General features: G+C 44.9%; 1 protein-coding gene across 8 annotated transcripts in view; it reads left to right on the top strand.

Moving 5' to 3' along the window:
- Nucleotides 1-19,446, top strand: part of LOC122561323 (CREB3 regulatory factor-like) — a 161,074-nt gene that overhangs the window by 103,215 nt on the left and 38,413 nt on the right. For all 8 annotated transcript variants that reach the window (XM_087998743.1, XM_087998737.1, XM_087998739.1 and 5 more), the window contains 2 exons: nucleotides 531-1,536; nucleotides 17,360-17,551. In XM_087998743.1, the coding sequence (XP_087854869.1) occupies nucleotides 531-1,536; nucleotides 17,360-17,551 (1,198 nt within the window). The remainder of the gene's footprint in view (nucleotides 1-530; nucleotides 1,537-17,359; nucleotides 17,552-19,446) is intronic.

Raw genomic sequence — 19,446 nt, 5'->3', positions numbered from 1 at the left:
TGCCCTTGCCCTTTTAAGTAGTAGTGCTGGACGGAGTTGTCTAAGAATCTTTGGTGAATTTCTGCAGTGCATCTTGTTGATAGTACACACTGGTGCTACTGAATGTCAGTGGTGGAGGGAATGGATGCTTATGGATGTGGTGCCAATCAGGCGGGCTGATTTGTCCTGGATGGTGTCAAGCTTCTTGAGTGTTGTTGGAGCTGCACCCATCCAGTCAAGCAGGGAGTATTCCATCACACTCCTAACAGGTGCCTTGTACATGGAGCTTACTTTCCCCCAGTCTCCCACTGGAGTAACTTCAGGCCACAGCTCAAAACCAGTTGAGTAGGTAAATTCACACTTTACAAAGTACTCCTAACTATCTCACTGGACTTGGGCAAGGATGGCCTTTCTCCCTTGCCCAGTCGTAGGGATGGCTTACCTCTGCCAGGTGGTATCATTGTCAGCTCAGGATGTCCGGAGTTGGTGGCAGGGATTGAGGGGGGAATAAAACATACTCAAGATATTAATTGTACTTTTTTCAATCCTAGGAACGTCAACTGGCTTATACAAATAGCTCCAGAAATGATCTGCTAAGTCTGAATTTGTACAGGAGTCCTGTGAAAGAGAATATAGAGCTGTTGAGTGACCTGGTGGATGATGAACCATCTGACAGTGACAGATGTGAGCGATGGGATATATCAGCTTTAGAAGACTTTACCAAGTACACCAAAGTGGATCTTTGGAATGACAAGGAGTTGGACCTGTTGGGTTTGGACGAGCACACAAGTCCTTATCAAAACGAAGCCGAGATTTCGCGAACACCAACGTTAGCTGAGCTGAATGCTGATGACTCGCAGCTTGTTGCTGACGCTTGGTGTCTTCTTCGACCTGTGAAGGAGGCTTCCCCATTCTCTGGTAAACCTGACAGTGTTTGCAGAACTGCAGGAAACCCTAAAAAAGGCAACTGCATGGATCCTTTAATAGATCCTGACTTCCAGGCAGAAACCACTGCTTTTCTTCAGAAAAGGGAAGACCAGCAGAGCCATTTGAGAAGCAGCAAGTCCTGTATCAAAAATCCTGAAATACCATTGAACTCCGGAAGCAATGACCTCAGTGACCAAACCAGCAACTCCACAGCATCTGTTGACTCTGCATCAAACCCAGAGGAAGGAGCAATTCATAACAAAATAGGATCAAATTCTTGGAAGCATCAAAGACGATTAGCGACCACAGAATTGGGGGACATGGGTACAGAGAAACCTGACTTCAATAAGGGGGATGGTCTTGTCTGTACCCACCCAACTGCATTCCCCAGCTGGTCTGCCCGGCAGGCAAGTGGGGGACAAAGCCCTGAAGCTGGAATTGAACTGAAGAGCCAGGAGCACAACTACTCCCTCTTCAGCGCTGAAGGCCTGGGATTGCACGCAAGTGAAGAGAGGTTAGAGCCAGAGAACGGCTCGGACAGTGAGCAGGATGACAGCGAGAATGAAGACGATGAGGAGGAAGATGATGATGAAGATAAGGACGACTTCAGCGACTACCTTTCGGAAGCCGGTAAGTTGAATGTGTAAACAAAAATATAAATTGCTGGAAACGTTCAGCAGGTCTGGCAGCATTTGTGGAGAGAAGTCAGAGTTAACGTTTCAGGTCGAGTGACCCTTTCACAGGACCCTTCTTTGACCTGAAAAGTTAACTCTGATTTCTCTCCCTAGATGCTGACAGACCTGCTGAATTTTTCCAGCAATTTCTGTTTTTGATTTACAGCGTCCACACTTCTTCCGGTTTTTATATAGGCTGAGGGTAGATTTACACTTTGTTCTTGACTTCGAGCAGCTGGCGTTTATATAATGCAATGACTGTAGCAAAGCAGCCCAAGGCGTTTTGCAAAATGATAATCAAGTTTTTAAAAAAAACAAAGTCACACAAGGAGACCTTTAAATGGATTACTAAAGCTCGATCAGAGAGGAATGTTTGAAGGAACTATTCGAGAGGGAGGTGGCGGATACTGGAGGCTTTGGGAAGTATGAGGGGTGGAATTCCAGTGCTGAGATTCTTTTGAAGTCTTGCCTTTTGCTTTTAGATATCATTTCATAGTTGGGCATCTTGAATGGAGCTAACCACACTGGGGTTGGGTTGCAGAAAAATGGCCCAAGAGATGGATAGAAACATTGTCAAACTACTCTTGTGGAAACTGACATAGTGAGCTATTGGTCTCATTGCTCTCAAAGTTGTGTTTCTGTTTTCCATCAACAATCTCAGCTCAAGTATTCATGGGATGGGCCAGCATTTGTTGCCCATTCACTGGAGAAGGTGGTGACAAGTTGCAGCATTGAAATACTGTGGTCCTTGGGGTCTGGGTTAGACTCCCTACCATTGTTGAGGGGGGGGAGGGGTGGTGGCGGTGTTCCTGGATTTTGACCCAGCAACACGAAAATATCAAAGTCAGGATGGTGAGTGATTTGGAGGGGACCTTGCAGGGGGTGGTGTTCCCTTATATCTGCTGCCCTTGCCTTTCTCGATGGTAGAGGTCATGGCTTTGGAAGATGCTATTGACAGAGCCTTGCTGAATTGCTTCAGTGCATCTTGTAGAGGGTACACACTCCTTCCACCATGTGGTGGTGATGGAGGGAGTAAAGGTTTAAGGGTGCCAATCAAATGGGCTGCTTTGTGTTGATTAACTGAGTATATGTTTAAGTGATTCAGTGAGATCAATCCCCAGCTTGACTGTCACTCTCAAATTCCCACTGGCTTGAGTCATCAGAGAAGCAACCAGAATTAGGTAGGGACCAACAGACCATGAAGAGGTGTCAATATCAATGAGATGGGGGAGAAATTAGATGGTGAGAAATATTTGAATGTTACATTAATTGATGATAAATAAGTTAGTTGTAATCTCTGTACAGGCGGTAACTGTAGCATGTTTAAGAGAAAAAACATTCCTTGGTAAGGCCCTAGGGAGTGTTGCTGAACTAAGAGACCTTGGAGTGCAGGTTCATAACTCCTTGAAAGTGGACTCGCAGGTAGATAGGATAGTGAAGAAGGCGTTTGGTATGCTTTCTTTTATTGGTCAGAGTATTGAGTACAGGAATTGGGAGCACATGTTGCGGCCGTGCAGGACATTGGTTAGGCCACTGTTGGAATATTGCGTGCAATTCTTGAAAGGGTTCAGAAAAGATTTACAAGGATGTTGCCAGGGTATGAGGGGCATGGATAGGGTAAATAGGCAAAGTCTTTTCCCTGGGGTCGGGAAGTGCAGAACTAGAGGGCATAGGTTTAAGGTGAGAGGGGAAAGATATAAAAGAGACCTAAGGGGCAACTTTTTCACGCAGAGGGTGGTACGTGTATGGAATGAGCTGCCAGAGGAAGTGGTGGAGGCTGGTACAATTACAACATTTAAGAGGCATTTGGATGGGTACATGAATAGGAAGGGTTTGGAGGGATATGGGCCGGGTGCTGGCAGGTGGGACTAGATTGGGTTGGGATATCTGGTCGGCATGGACGGGTTGGATCGAAGGGTCTGTTTCTATGCTGTACCTCTCTATGACTCTATGACATCAGCAGAGCTAAGTTTAGTGAAGACTGCAGAAATGCAGGGGGTGACCAGGAACACATTTCTCACCTCCCCACAGGTGCTGTCTATTCATTAAAGATCTGTGCCTTATTTATGTCATTACTAACCACCGGATGTTAATTTGCAGGTACAACAAGTAATCAGGAAAGCTAGTAGAATGTAATGATTTAGTGTGAGGGGAATTGAATCTGAGAGTAGGGGAGTCTGGACAAGGAAAAAAGATGGCCTGTAAAAGATAGCTATGGATTGGGGAGGACAGATTTTATTAAAATAAAGCAGGATTTGGCCGCAGTAGGTGGGAACATTGGATGGGAACAGCTCCTTGCAGGAACAGTGGATGGGAACAGCTCCTTGTGGGTAAGTCCACACCGGAGTGATGGGAAGCATTCAAAAGAGAGAGTACGGGTCCAACACATAACCTTTAGAGGGAAATGCAGGAGCAATAAGTTCAGAGAACCCTAGATGTCTAGAACAATTCAGGAGTGGATGAGGAAAAAGAATAGGGCTTTTAGCAAGTCCAAAGGGAACAATTCAGCTGCAGCCTGAGAGGAATATAGGAAGTGCAGGAAGGAAATTAAGAAAGCAATTAGAAGAGCAAAAAGGGGGCATGAGAAAGGACTTATGAATAGAATTAGGGAGAATCCGAAGATATTTTACACACAAATTAAAGGAAAGAGGTTAAGCAGGGAAGGAGTTTGGGACCAAGAGGACAACTTGTGTGTGGAGCAGCAGGATATTGGAAGGGTTTTGAGTGAATACTTTCCTTCGGTTTTCACTCTGGAAAAGGAGAATGTAGGTATGGAATTCAGGGAAAGGAACTGAGAGAAGCTTGTACATAGGAAATGGGGAGGTATTGGAGGCTCTGTCAGGCTTAAAACTGGACAAAGCCCCATCCTGAGACAAATTTTTTATTCCTCTCTGGCCATGGGGGAACTACCAGAGGATTGGAGGACAGCTAATGGTTTTTAAGAAGGATGGTAGAGATGAACCAGGAAATTACAGACGGGTGATTCTCACTTAAGTGATGGGGAAACTATATTGGAGAAAATTATGATGGAGTGAATTAATACCCACTTGGAAAGGCATGGGTTAATTAGGGATAGTCAACATCTCTTTGTCAGAGGGAGGTCATGCCTAGCAAATTTGTTAGAATGTTTTGAAAATGTGATTGTGTGTGGATGAGGAATGTTCGGTTAATGTAGTTTATATGAACTTTAGAAAAACTTTTGACAAGGTCCCACAAGGGGGACTGATTTGAGAAGGATGAAGGACATGGAATTCAGGGAAACTTGGCGAGATGGATCAGAAGGTTCTTGATTGATTGGAGGCTGGTCTCTAGCGGTGCACCACACATCAGTGCTGGGACACTTACTGTTTCTTAGCTGTATAAATTAGTAGATTAGATTAGATTACTTACAGTGTGGAAACAGGCCCTTCGGCCCAACAAGTCCACACCGACCCGCCGAAGCGTATACCACCCAGACCCATACTCCTACGTTTACCCCTTCACCTAACACTACAGGCAATTTAGCATGGCCAATTCACCTAACCTGCACATTTTTTTTTGGATTGTGGGAGGAAACCGGAGCACCCGGAGGAAACCCACGCAGCCACGGGGAGCATGTGCAAACTCCACACAGAGAGTCGCCTGAGGCGGGAGTTGAACCCGGGTCTCTGGCGCTGTGAGGCAGCAGTGCTAACCACTGCTGATATAGATTAAAATGTGGGGGGAATGTTAAGCAAATTTGCAGGTGACATCAAGATTGGTACAGTAATTAACAGCGAAGAAGATGGTTGTAAGTTACAGGAAGATATAAGTGAGTTGGTCAAATGGGCAGACCAGTGGCAGATGGTATTTATTTAACCCTGATAAGTGCAAGGTGATACACTTTGGAAGAAGAATCAAGGTGAGGGAATATTCAATGAATGGCAGGACACTGGATAACTTAAAGGGACAGAGGGATCTTGGGTTAATTATTCACAGATTCCCGAGGTCGGCAAAGCATGATAGTGAATAGGATAGTTAAGAAGGCTTATGGGACACTTGCTTTCATCAGTCATGGCACAGAGTATATAAGCAAGGAAATAATGTTGTACAAAGCGTTGATCAGGCCACAGCTGGAGTACTGTATATAGTTCAAGTCACCTAACTACAGGAAGGATATGATAGCACTAGAGTACATACAGAGGAGGTTCACCAGGATGTTGCCTGGGATGGAAAAATTAAGCTGTAAAGAAAGACTGGATTGGCCTGGATTAGAATCATACGGCACAGAAACAGACCCCTTCGGTCCATCCAGTCAATGCCAAACATAATCCCAAACTAAACTAGCCCCACCTGCCTGCGCTTGGCCCATATCCCTCAAACCTTTCTTATTCGTGTACTTCCAAATGTCTTCTGAACGTTATAACTGTGCCCACATCCACCACTTCCTCTGGAAGTTCTTTCCACACATGAACCATTCTCTGTATTTAAAAAAAATTGCCCCTCATGTCCTTTTTAAATCTTTCTCCTCTAACTTTAAAAATATACCCCCTCATTTTGAAATCCCCCCCCCCCCACCCTTTGGAAAAGATACCTGCCATTCACTTTATCTATGCTGCTCATTATTTTATAAACCTCTATAAGATTATTTTCTGTGGAGCAGAGCTGACTGAAGTGGTCACGATTGAGATGTATAAGATGATGAAGGGTATGGACAGGGTGAAGAGAGAGCAGCTGCTCCCTTGGTTGAGGGGTCAATCATGAGAGGGCATAGGGTGAGGGGTAGGAGATTCAGAGGGGATTTGGGAAAAACTGTTTTCACTCAGCGAGCGGTGGGAACCTGGAATGCACTGCTTGGGCAGGTAGTGTAGGCCGGAAACTTTATAACCTTTTAAAAAGTATTTGGATGAGATATCATAACATATGGTACATGTGCAGGAAATTGGGATTAATGCATCTTTAGTGGTAGTTATGTAGGTATGGGTTCGATGTGCTGAAGGGCCTTTTCTGTGCTGTTTGACTTGGGGGGAAACAAAATTGCTCAGGGTTGATCAGCCATGATCATATTGAAGGTGGAGCAGACCCAAAGGCCAGAGTGGCCTACTCCTGCTCCTATTCTCTATGGGTGTATGTTATGCTTTGGGGGGCATTGATGGGACCAGATCTGTGTACAGAACTGGTCACTGTACTTACAGAAGAATGTTAGTGTATTGGAAGCATTAATGTAAGGTTTACTAGACTTATAGCTGGAATAAGCAGATTTTCATATGAGGAAAGGCTAGACAGGCTGGGCCTGTATCCTCTGGAGTTGAGAAGAGTCAGAGGAGCCTTGCTTAAAACATATAAAATCCCGAGAGGACCTGACCAGCTGGATGTTGGTAGGCCGTTTCCTGTTGTGGGAGAATCTAGAACTAGGGAGACAGTTTAAAAATAAGGGGGCACCTACAGTCAGTTTGGATATATCGCAATAGTTCTGTTCTCGGACAATCTCGCGTTATGTGAAAATCACACAATAGCCGCACCATTTAAACTCATGGGACCAGAATCGCTATATAGCAGTACAGGTAAATAATGTACGCATTCTACAAATAACGGTCTAAATTCTTCAATCGCATTAAAGTCGATTCGCATTGATGAAACACGCGCTATAGCAGAACCGACTGTATTTAAAACAGGTGAGGAGAAGGAATTATGACACTTGAGTCTTTGGAATTCTCTTCCTCAAAAGGCAGTGGATGTAGAATCTTTAAATATTTTCGAGGCAGAGGTAGGTAGATTCATGATTACTCAGGGGATGAAAGATTCAATCAGGAGTATACAGGAATGGAGAGTTGAGGTTAAAACCACTAAAAAAAACTTGCGCCCACACCTCCTCCCTCACTTCCCTCCAAGGCCCCAAGGGATCCTTCCATATCCGTCACAAATTCACCTGCACCTCCACACACATCATTTACTGCATCCGCTGCACCCGATGTGGCTTCCTATACATTGGGGAGACAGGCCGCCTACTTGCGGAACGTTTCAGAGGACACCTCTGGGACACCCGCACCAACCAACCCAATCGCCCTATGGCTGAACACTTTAACTCCCCCCTCCCACTCCGCCAAGGACATGCAGGTCCTTGGCCTCCTCCATCGCCAGACCATGACAACACGACGCCTGGAGGAAGAGCGCCTTATCTTCCGCCTAGGAACCCTCCAACCACAAGGGATGAATGCAGATTTCTCCAGCTTCCTCATTTCCCCTCCCCCACCTTATCTCAGTCCCAATCCTCGGACTCAGCACCACCTTCTTGACCTGCAGTCTTCTTCCCGACCTCTCCGCCCCCACCCACTCTCCGGCCTATCACCCTCACCTTGACCTCCTTCCACCTATTGCATTCCCAACGCCCCTCCCCCAAGTCCCTCCTCCCTATCTTTTATCTTAGCCTGCTTGGCACACCTTCCTCATTCCTGAAGAAGGGCTTATGCCCGAAACATCGATTCTCCTGCTCCTTGGATGCTACCTGACCTGCTGCGCTTTTCCAGCAACACATTTTTCAGCTTTGATCTCCAGCATCTGCAGTCCTCCCTTTCTCCTAGTTAAAACCAGGTCATCTATGATCTTATAGAATGGGAGAGAAGGATCAAAGGGCTGAGTGGCCTTCTTTTGTTCCTTGTTTGTATGTTCGCTAACAGTTGCTCGAAGGATAGGTGCCTGGATTGCTGGGCATCCTCAAAGGAAGTTAAGTCAGGCCCAGTGACCCTGTGGATCCAGGATTGATGTGGGTTGGCACTGCAGTGTTGTCAGGATTGTTGCTGCACAAGTGGCCATTGGTGCTGAGAGGGCCCCTTCCCAGGACTATCGAGTACTATAGACCGGGCCCCCCCAACCCGACTTTACCCAGAAACTGTTGAGAGTCTGCCACGTTCAGGGGCGGTGGTGGTGTCGTGGTCATGTCACTGCACTAGTAATCCAGAGACCCAGGTTAATGCCCCAGGGAATATGGGTTCAAATTTCAACATAGCGGATGGTGAAATTTGATTTCTATAAAAGTCCGAGTTAAAAGCTGGCCTAATGGTGACCATTGTTGTAAAAGCCCATCTGGTTCACCAATGCCCTTTAGGGAAGGATCTTACCCAGTCCAAACCCAAAGAACATAGTTGACTCAAGAATCGCCCTCTGGGCAATCAAAGATGAGCAATAAGTGCTGCACTAGCCAGCAACGCCTGCATCCCATGAATTAATTTTTTTTTAAATATTTCGACCCTCACTGCCGAAAGAGAGCAAAATGCCCTCAGAACAGGCTGTTATTCAACCACTTAGCAGCTGAGTTGGCCGAGTGAAAGCAGCCAGAGTGCTAACTTGCCTTTCTCCCTGTCTGCCCTTGCCATTTTGCTACCTGTCTTGTTTCCTATGTTGTAAAATTCGGATCATAATTTCCAAATCTCTCCAAGATTGAGGGCTTTCCCCAAATTGTGATTGGGTTTTCTGTAAATTCATTGAAGGAAATGGATTGTGATTCATAGAGATGTACAGCACTGAAACAGACCCTTCAGTCTAACTTGTCCATGTCGACCAGATATCCTACGTTAATCTCGTCCCATTTGCCAGGATTTGTCCCAGATCCCTCTAAATCCTTCCTGTTCATGCACCTGTTCAGGTGATGGTCAGCATGTCCATCATTATTGTAATATGGGACTGTCAGGATAGTGGGAGGTTAAATAGATGGACCCTGGAGTTTTCATGTCTCATAATGTTTTGTACAACATAAGCAATGAAGATGTTAAAAGAAATGGAAATAAATGTGATTCATTTAGGTGGAAAAGTCCAACGTCTACACTATATGGACAGTGAGTAAATCTAAAATACATAACTGAATCTATTTTTGATATGAACGTAATGAGCCACGGTGTCAAATTTGCTATGGTGTAAATTACTTTAAGTTGTATAGACATTTGATAGTTAGGAATGAGAATTACTCAAAAAATGCACACGTTGTCAAAGCTTTTATCCTGTATGAGAGGGCACTCCTCTCAATGTAAATATTGGCTTTCCCCTTGAATTGGTATTCTTGCAAATTGTCCTGATGTGTGCAAGATGAAAACTTTTGTCCTAAATTTCTTTTTTTACGGAATTCTATAACGTGACCAATACTAACTAATTTGAGAACAACTGACCCTGATCAGGCCCATAAATTGTCTGGCAAATTACATTTGTGTGTGCACTCTCCACTATCAGAGCTTCAGGGTCAAAACTATCCTCCTGACTGAGTGACTAAGTGCGTTGTCTGTGCTTAAAGGCAGCCTCCAGATTGGAAGTACAGTACACTTTATGTCTACACTTTAGGAGCATTATTGAACCCTTGATGAACTCTGGGACTTTCTTGTGAGCTCCGTATCCTTCCTTCACAAAGTTCAACTTATCCAGTCTTTACTGTGAATCTCCTATCACTTTTTCCTCAATCACTCATTTCTGTTCTTGGTAGCATAGTGGTGATGTTATTGAATGATAATCCAGGAATTCAGGCTGATGCTCTTCAATTTACTTGCACAGAGACAGAGAGACAGTCAAATGAGAGAGATGCACACACACTGAGAAACATAGACAAAAATATCAACATGCATAGATGCAGACTGAAGAACAGATGCACAGACTGAGAAACATATGCACTTTCATAGACTATGGGATAGACATGCATACACATGCACAGACTGAGGGACAGATATACCCAGAGAGAGACTGAGGCATACCCACATGCTGAAACACACGTTGTCAGTCACTATCAAAAAATCTTGTTTGTAAGGGCTTGCTCTGAGCAAAGCTGACCTCTTTTTTTTTCTGCAGTTAACACCATCAATTTATGGAGAAAGTGAGGAATGCAGATGCAGGAGATCAGAGTTGAGAGTTTGGTGCTGGAAAAGCACAGCAGGTCAGGCAGCATCCGAGGAGCAGGAGAATCAGGAATTTCTGATGAAGGGCCTTTGCCTGAAACGTCAATCCTCCTGCTCTTCGGATGCTGCCTGACCTGCTGTGCTTTTCCAGCACCACACACTCTCGACACCATCGATTTATATCTACCCTTCATCTGTTCTCTCCTGTACTACTATTAGCAGCCACTTGGCCTTCTGCTGTGGGCACCTCCACCCCATGTTTCACTTGTTCTCCTTCCCCATTTTTCCCAAGTGTAAAAGCCATCACCTTTCACTTCTCTTCAGTTCTAAAGAAGTCATATCAGATTCAAACAGATGCTGCCAGACGTGCTGAGTTTCTCCAGCACTTTCTGCATTTAATACTAACGCCTTGGGATCATGGGTTCAAACCCAACCATCTAAAACATGAAGCTTGTCTCAGTTATCGTCTCCATGAAATTATCATCAGTTGTCGTGGAAACCCATCTGGTTCATTTAATAGAATTCTATAGAATCCCTACAGTGTGGAAACAGGCCCTTTGGCCCAACAAGTCCACACTGACCCTCTGAAGATCAAACCATTCCCCTACCCGATTACATTTACCCCTGACCTACACATCCCTGATTTCTATGGGGCAATTTAACTTGGCCAATTCACCTGACCTGCACATTTTTGGACTGTGGGAAGAAACCGGAGCACCCGCAGGAAACCCACGCAGACAGGGGGGGATTTTCAAACTCCACACAGACAGTTACCCGAGGCTGGAATCGAACCCAGGTCCCTGGCGCTGTGAGGAAGCAGTGCTAACCACTGAGCCACCATGCCACCCCGATATTTCCTAAATGTCCTTTTAGGAAAGGAAATCTACTAACCTTCCCTGGTCTGGTGTAGACATGACTCCAGATCCACAGTAATGACCTGGATGGTTGTTCAGTTCAAAGCAATTAGGGATGAACAACGAATGCTGACCTTGTCAGCAACACCTATCTCATGAGCTTTTTTTTAAAAAAGTTGCACCCCCTCCCCCTCCCCAAATCCCAACGTGTTTCAAACTTATGAACATATGATTTAGAAACCAGATGAAGGCAGTTTGTTTTGCCATTCAATACAATGATGGCTGATCTGATTACCCTACATTCCTCACCTAACCTGAGCTCCATCACCCCCATAACTTATCCCCAATCTACCTTTGGAATATTCACAGCCTCTTCAGGAAGAGACTTCTAAAGACTCGTGACCTAAAAGGACAAGGGCAACAGATAAACGGGAACACGGCCCCCTGCATATTCCCTTCCAAACCACTCACCATCCTGACTTAGAAATATATTGTGGTTCTTGTTTTCTGTCTCTATATTCAGTGTCTCAGTATGCCTTTAAGAGACTTGCTCATGATTTCATTATTGCATGATAGCATGTGACCTGAGAGTATATAGGTCTCAGACTCCATCTTACTTGGGACCACTTGAAGCAAGACATGCTCTTTGAAAGTATGTTGCTCTGACCTATTATCTGCCAAGGCACCATTCATGTGATTGCAGTCTTTTTATATAATAGTCAATTGTAAACAATATCTGTTGAATTTTCCAATCCCATTTTATCCATGCCTTGTTTTATTAATGTTAAACAATTAGATAAGCATTGCTGTATCAGGTAATGATCCCTGACTGGAGGCAAAACCTACATCAGTTCCTTCAGTATCACTGTGTCAAATTCCTGAAGCTCTGTGGGTGTCACAACATCCCAAGGGCTGCAGTGATTCATGAAGACAATTCCCCTACCGCTTCTTCTCCAAGGCAATTAGGGATTGGCAATAAAGACTGGCACAGCAAGCAATACCCACATCCCATGAACAAGTTTTAATATTTTTACAATTTTTGTTAACCAATTTGCATCTTTCTTTTGACCGCGCTCAAACCTTTTTCCGCTCCTGTTGGTATCCTGTTGTGTATTTCGTTTGTAGTTTGGGAGATGAGATCACAGTGGAACTGTTGGTGGGGCTAATTGAGCAGGCAGCAATTTGGGAAGCCATGAAGGGGCAGTCACCCTCGGTTAAGCGAGGGGTTGGGGAATTGAATTTGTCCCGGAGAGTTGGGTTGTCGGGGCATTAGATACAGCAGGTCTGAGCTGTTTATTAGAAATGGCTAAGCTGCCGGCCAAGTTTCACTTTACCAATTTATTGTAAATCGCCCCTTGAGTGTAATGTTGGAGAGGCACCAGCTATGGTGAGACATCAGAAAGCTTGGCTTTGTGGAATCTCACCAAAATATTAACCTGAGAGTTCAGGAGAAATATTGGGAGAAAGCAAGAGTTCTGATAATCAAAATGGCTCTACTTTCTCAGGTGGATGCAAGTGACCGTCTATACTGTTTATAATTAAACTGCCTGTTCCTGAGACCTTACCATGAGGGGAGCTGATAACATTTCCAAACAAACTCTCATCTATGATGAAGCAATTCTAAATCACTCAACTTACTTGGAAGTTGATGATAACCGGATCATCCAGTTCAACCAGTTAAAAACTTCCCTTCCCCAAACCTACTGCTGAATTAATTCAGTCTTCCAAATCCTAAACAATGCAGATGATCTCTGCATTTCCAGGATAATACAGATCCCTGTTTCATCTCTTTTTAATAAGCTCCAGCAGTCAATGTGAATCTCTACACTGGCTGAAGTGTGCAGCTTCCAATAGACTTCATTAAAGATGTTAGAGGAAACGAATCTTGGTACAATAGGATACTTGCTGTGGAGATTTGGCTGACCTCCAGTTTATGAGGTTAGATTCATCCCTACAGAATGGAAACAGGCCATTTGGCCTACTGAGTCCACACCAGCCTTCCAAAGAGCATCCCACCCAGACCCGCCCCATTTCCCATTACTAATCCACTAAGCTGCACATCCCTGGACAATTTAGTGTGACCAATCCACCTGAACTTTGGACTGTGGGAGGAAACCCACATAGACACAGGGAGAATGCACAAACTCCAACCAGACAGTTGCCCGAGGGTGGGATTGAACCCAGGTCCCTGGTGCTATTAGACAGCAGTGCTAACCACTAAGGCACCATACCACTCTAGACATTTTGGAAGGACTCAGTCTTTGCGCTTATTGACTCCAGTTAACTGGGACAGTGACAGCAATGCTACATTGTCCAGTGTATTTGAGAGGTTTGTACACAATAAGGTGACATACTTACTTTTGCGGGTATGAGAGGGGAAATGAGGGAGGGGGCAGTGCATAAGGGTGTTTAGGATGGCTGAGTACTATGTGTACGTGTCTGTCTGTCTGTCTGTCTGTCTGTCCACATGTGGCATATATGTAGAACAGTGAAACTCCAATGACCAGATGCCTAGACACCTGTGTACACTTTTCATATCCATGGTATATGAGTCAGATACCATATCCACCCTACCCAACATTTTCCAAAGAGGTGATCCCTCTCACCTTTCAGTTCAGTGTATTAATGCACCTCCATTTCCTCTCCTACAGAAACGTTGGGTATAGAGTAGACTGAAAGAATGTTGCCAATGGGGCTCTACTGCAATTCAAACCCCATCTTCATTCTCTTGGGATTGAGATTGAATTTTTCAGGCTCCATGTCTTCAATTAAAGATATGAAGACTAGCGTCTAATAAATTTCTGAAAATAGTGGCTTCTTGAATGTCGGTTTATTATGACACAATGGGGAATGGGGGTGGCAGCACTGCACTGATGGTATCTTCTAGAGGAGCATAGCATAAAGTGAGGCCATCTGATGTTTTGATGGATCAGCCAATTTAGCAGTTCCTTTTATCTTGAAAAGCCTCTATTAAAAATGTAAAGGCAACACTTTCATTCAGTGTGTGCAGTGGTTACAGTAGCAGTATTTAATATAAAAGCGATGAATTTTGCATTTACAACAACCATGTCCTCAATTGTCAAGGGGTCGGTTGTGCAATTGACAGAAATTCAGGAAGTAGAGGTGGCCCCATAAGACCATAAGAAATAGGAGTGGGAGTAAGGCCAATTGGCCTATCGAGTCCACGCAGCCATTCAATCATGGCTGATGGGCTTTCAACTCCACTTACCTGCACTCTCCTTAATTCCTTGTGAGATTAAGAATTTATCAATCTCTGCCTTGAAGACGTTTAATGTCCCGGCCTCCACTGCACTTCGTGGCAATGAATTCCACAGGCTCACCACTCTCTGGCTGAAGAAATGTCTCCTCATTTCCATTCTAAATTGTCCCCCTCGATTTCTAAAGGCTGTGCCCACGGGTCCTAGTATCCCCGCCTGATGGAAACAATTTCCCAGCGTCCACCCTTTCTAAGCCATGCATTATCTTGTAAGTTTGTATTAGATCTCCCCTCAACCTTCTAAACTCTAATGAATACAATCCCAGGATCCTCAGCCATTCATCGTATGTTAGGCCTACCATTCCAGGGATCATCCATGTGAATCTTCGCTGGACACGCTCCAGTGCCAGTATGTCCTTCCTGAGGTGTGGGGCCCAAAACTGGATACAGTATTCTAAATGGGGCCTAACCAGAGCTTTATAAAGTCTCAGTAGCACATCGGTGCTTTTACATTCCAACCCTCTTGAAATAAATGACAACATTACATTTGCTTTCTTAACCACGGACTCAACCTGCAAGTCAACATTTAGAGAATCTTGGGCTAGTACTCCCAGATCCCTTTGTACTTTGGCTTTATGAATTTTCTCACCGTTTAGAAAATAGTCCATGCCTGTGTTCTCTTTTCCAAAGTGCAAGACCTCACATTTGCTCACATTTAATTTCATCAGCCATTTCTTGGACCATTCACCTAAACTGTCTAAATCTTTCTGCAGCTTCCCCACCTCCTCAGTACTACCTAGGTTAAAAACAAGGACTGCAGATGCTGGAAACCAGATTCTGGATTAGTGGTGCTGGAAAAGCACAGCAGTTCAGGCAGCATCTGAGGAGCAGTAAAATCGACGTTTCGGGCAAAAGCCCTTCATGTCGATTTTACTGCTCCTCTGATGCTGCCTGAACTGCTGTGCTTTTCCAGTACCACTAATCCAGAACCTCCGTACTACCTGCCTGTCCACCTAACTTCGTATCATCAGAGAACTTCACCAGAATGCCCTAGTCTCTTCGTCCAGATCATTAATATATAAAGTGAACAGCTGCAGCCCCAACACTGAACCCTACGGGACACCACTTGTCACCAGCTGCCATTCCAAAAAAGAACCTTTTATCCCAACTCCTGCCTTCTGTCAGACAGCCAATCCTCAATCCTTAATCCATGCCATTAGCTCACCTCGAACACCATGGGCCCTCACCTTACTCAGCAGCCTCCCGTGAGGCACCTTATCAAAGGCCTTTTGGAAGTCTAGGTAGATAACATCCACTGGGTTTGCCTGGTCTAACCTACCTGTTACCTTTTCAAAGAATTCTAACAGGTTTGTCAGGCACAACCTCCCCTTACTAAATCCATGCTGACTTGTTCTAATTTGACCCTGCACTTCCAATTCTTTTGTCTTGATCCTTTCTTGAACAAGGGGGTTACAACAGTGATTTTCCAATCATCTGGGACTTTCCCTGACTCCAGTGATTTTTGAAAGATTGCAACCAACGCCTCTGCTATTTCCTCAGCCACCTCCCTCAGAACTTTAAGATGTAGCCCATCCAGGGCAGGAGACTTATCAATTTTTAGACCTTTTAGCTTATCAAGTACTTTCTCCTTTGTAATGGCCACCATACTCAACTCTGCCCCTTGACTCTCCTTAAGGAGGCTCATGGGGGTCAGTAAAATCATTCCCTCTTATACATCCGCCACTCTCACACTGACAGTGAACTGGTAAAGAGATTCTCAGGAAAGATCACTGATCTGAAATCCATTAAAGATTATCAAAGGTTATAAATATATTAACAGGATTGCTTCATTGTTCTGTTTCTCTGCCATACTGGCATCTGTAAAAATAGACAAACAAAGGTTTGTGTGGGAGGTGAAGCTGATGAAATGATGAGGGATGAACTTGGAGTGGAGCAGTATTGATAGCCACCTTGTGATCAGTAAGCTGGTAATGTGTTTATGAAAATACAAAGAAGGATTAGCTTGGAAAGATGCCTCTCTCGCTGTCACTCGCTTGATGGCTTGAGCATTGATATTTAAAATAATTTGTCCCTTGAACTCTTTGACATTTTCACTGACCTTTCCTGAGAACTAATCACTCATGTTTGGCCAAGCTGAGCTCCACAGTAAGAAAGTGCCATCAAGTCTTAAGCAGTCAGCTTGATAATTGACTGAATGGTTTAGCTGCATCTGTCAGTTACTTAGCACTGAATGAAATCATCGCAAACACATTTGGCTCAACAAGTCCACACCGACCCTCCGAAGAGCAACCCACCAAGACCCATTCCCCTACTTTTTACCCCTGACTAATGCACCTAGCACTATGGACAATTTCCCATGGCCAATTCACCTGACCTGCACATCTTTGGGAGGAAACCCACGCAGACACAGGGAGAATGTGCAAACTCCACACAGACAGTCGCCCGAGACTGGAATCTAATCTCTGGCGCTGTGAGGCAACAGTGCTAACCACTGAGCTACCGTGCTGCGAGAGTGTGGACTTAAAAGAATGCAATTCTCGGAGGGTTGAGGAGATGCAGCGAGGTGTACGGAAAGGGAGCAGTGCAACCATGAAGAATTGTGGCAGCTTTTAATCAATTCTTCGATAGATTTGCTTTTTTCACTGTGTGCCTGTGGCTAATCAGCATGTCCTTCTCACCTCTCATTAAGGCAATGATTGCTGCACGATGGACTTGCTGGTCACCCTTGGGCCAGGTTCCTGCTTCCCGACACCCCTTTTGTTTTTGGTTTTGTTGTCGGCAGTGTTGGATGTGAAAGGCGCAGAGCCCAGGGAGGTGTTTTAAACGCCACGTGCAACTTTTTTTTTAATGTTTCAGGAAATGAGCACGAGACGTCGACTGACGTCACATCGGAGGTGGGCGGCAGGCGGCTGAAGCGGCGATATTTCTGGGAGTACAGTGACAGCCACACCACGCCCAGCAAACAAGAACGGACCCTGCAGCCTTCGGAGTGGGACTGCTCCACGTTACCGAGTAATGTCTATCAGAAGGAAAACGGCATCGGGCAAGGTGAGAGCAAAAATGAGTGGATGCCACTGGAAGCCTTCATCCCATTAGCTGCCTTGTACGTCTTGCCTGATGTGTGTCTATGGCGTGTCTTGGACCTTCGTGGTTGCTATATAAATGCATGTTGTTGTTGGTAAAGACTTCAACGCCATTGAATGATTGGCGATAGGCCGGGAAAGTGGAGTTGGGGGTCGAAGTTAAGCCATCATCTTACTGAATGGCAGAGGGAAGGCTTAACTGGTCATAATCAAAGGTTGTGGAGGAAGTCAGGAAAGTGGAGATGGCGATGATCAGACCAGCCATGATCTCACTGAATGGCGGGGCAGATCCGATGGGCTGAAGGGCCTACTTCTGTTCCTAACATCTTATGATTTTGTATGATTTGTAGTTATTATGGTGAGGGAGTTGAACCAAAAGATTGAGAAACATCAGCAGACTGAACATTATGAATGACAATAGGAAATGGAAATCTTTTGAGGGAGAGGAATTTCCGAAGCAATTTTTTTTTTTTTTTTTTGCTTTACATTTAAGCATGGCCACTTTCTCAGTAAAAGAAGTCGTGTTTTAATATTATTTCTTAATCTGGCTTCAGTTTCCAGTTTCCTCGCACTGTCCAAAGACGTGCAGGCTAGGTGGTTTGGCTGTGCTAAAGTGTCCATATTGAGTAGGGATTCATGGCTAGGTGGGTTAGTCATAGAAAATGCGAGGTTAATGTGATAGGGTGAGGGATAGAGTGCTCTCAGGAGGGTCAGTGCAGACTTGATGGGCCAGGTGGTTTCTATCTGCACTGTAGAGGGTCTAGGATTCCATAATTCAGTCTTGCCTTTGGCTTTCTAAAAATGATCAGAAAGGTACCTGGTTCTAGCCTTGGTCTGTGTTGAGTGATCAATTTCACTCCCAAACGCTAGTTTGTTTTAGAGTCATTGAGGCCGAGGGAGTGGAAAATGTAAAGAGATTGGTTTCCCAAACCTATTTGGCAGCTCTTGCTGCCAACATTAGAGTGTAGGCATCAAGTTAGGCATCGTTTCACCCAACTGTGTCCTGTCATCATTGGTCCACCAGTTCATGGTCATGTATGAGGCCAGGTGGCCAGCTTATTGAATATCCGGATTTAGTGTGATGTTGAAGAAATCAGTGGCTTCAGGAAAGGGTAAGGAGAATTCTCTGCAGCTGTACAGGTTGGCATGAGCATCCCATTGCCAAGTGAACAACTGGAGGTGTTGGTGCAGAATGTGATGAAGTCTCGTAATCTGGGGAACAAATGATCTTTTTAATTTGCATTCTGGAGTCTACACTCATGTACACACTCCTGTGTTGACAGCGAGAGCTGCCAAACTCGTTTGGGGAATCCAGCCCTTTGCATTTTCACTTCCTTGACTGCAGTAACTCCAAACGAAACCAGCCTATGGGAGTGAGATCGATCACTCAACGCGGACCAGGGTTGGAACCAGGCACCTTTCTGACCCCTGATCATTTTCAAAAAGCCAAGGGCAAGACTGAATCATAGAATCCTAGAATCCCTACAGGACAGAACAGAGAACACAGACCTGACAGCACAGGAAGAGGCCCTTTGGCCCTCCAAGCCTTTGCCAATGCAAATCTAAATCTGATGTCTATTTTCTAAGGATCTGTATCCCTTTGCTCCCTGCCCATTCATGTATCTGTCTATCATTCCCACTCCTACCACCTCCACTGGCAAAGCATTCCAGGCACCCACCACCCTCTGTGTAAAGAACTTTGCCCGTGTATCTCCCCTAAACTTTTCCCCTCTCACTTTGAACTCATGAACCCTAGTAATGGAGTCCTCCAGTCTGAGAAAAAGTTTCTTGCTATCCACCCTGTCTACACCTTTCATGATTTTGTAGGCCTCCATCAGGTTCCCCCCTCAACCTCCTCCT

This window comes from Chiloscyllium plagiosum, unplaced genomic scaffold (assembly GCF_037043375.1).
Source record: "Chiloscyllium plagiosum isolate Xiang-an unplaced genomic scaffold, Cpla_swu_hap1 HiC_scaffold_22, whole genome shotgun sequence".
Classification (NCBI taxonomy): domain Eukaryota; kingdom Metazoa; phylum Chordata; class Chondrichthyes; order Orectolobiformes; family Hemiscylliidae; genus Chiloscyllium; species Chiloscyllium plagiosum.
Note: the sequence above shows the minus strand (reverse complement) of the source record. Positions and strands in the feature narration are given on the sequence as shown.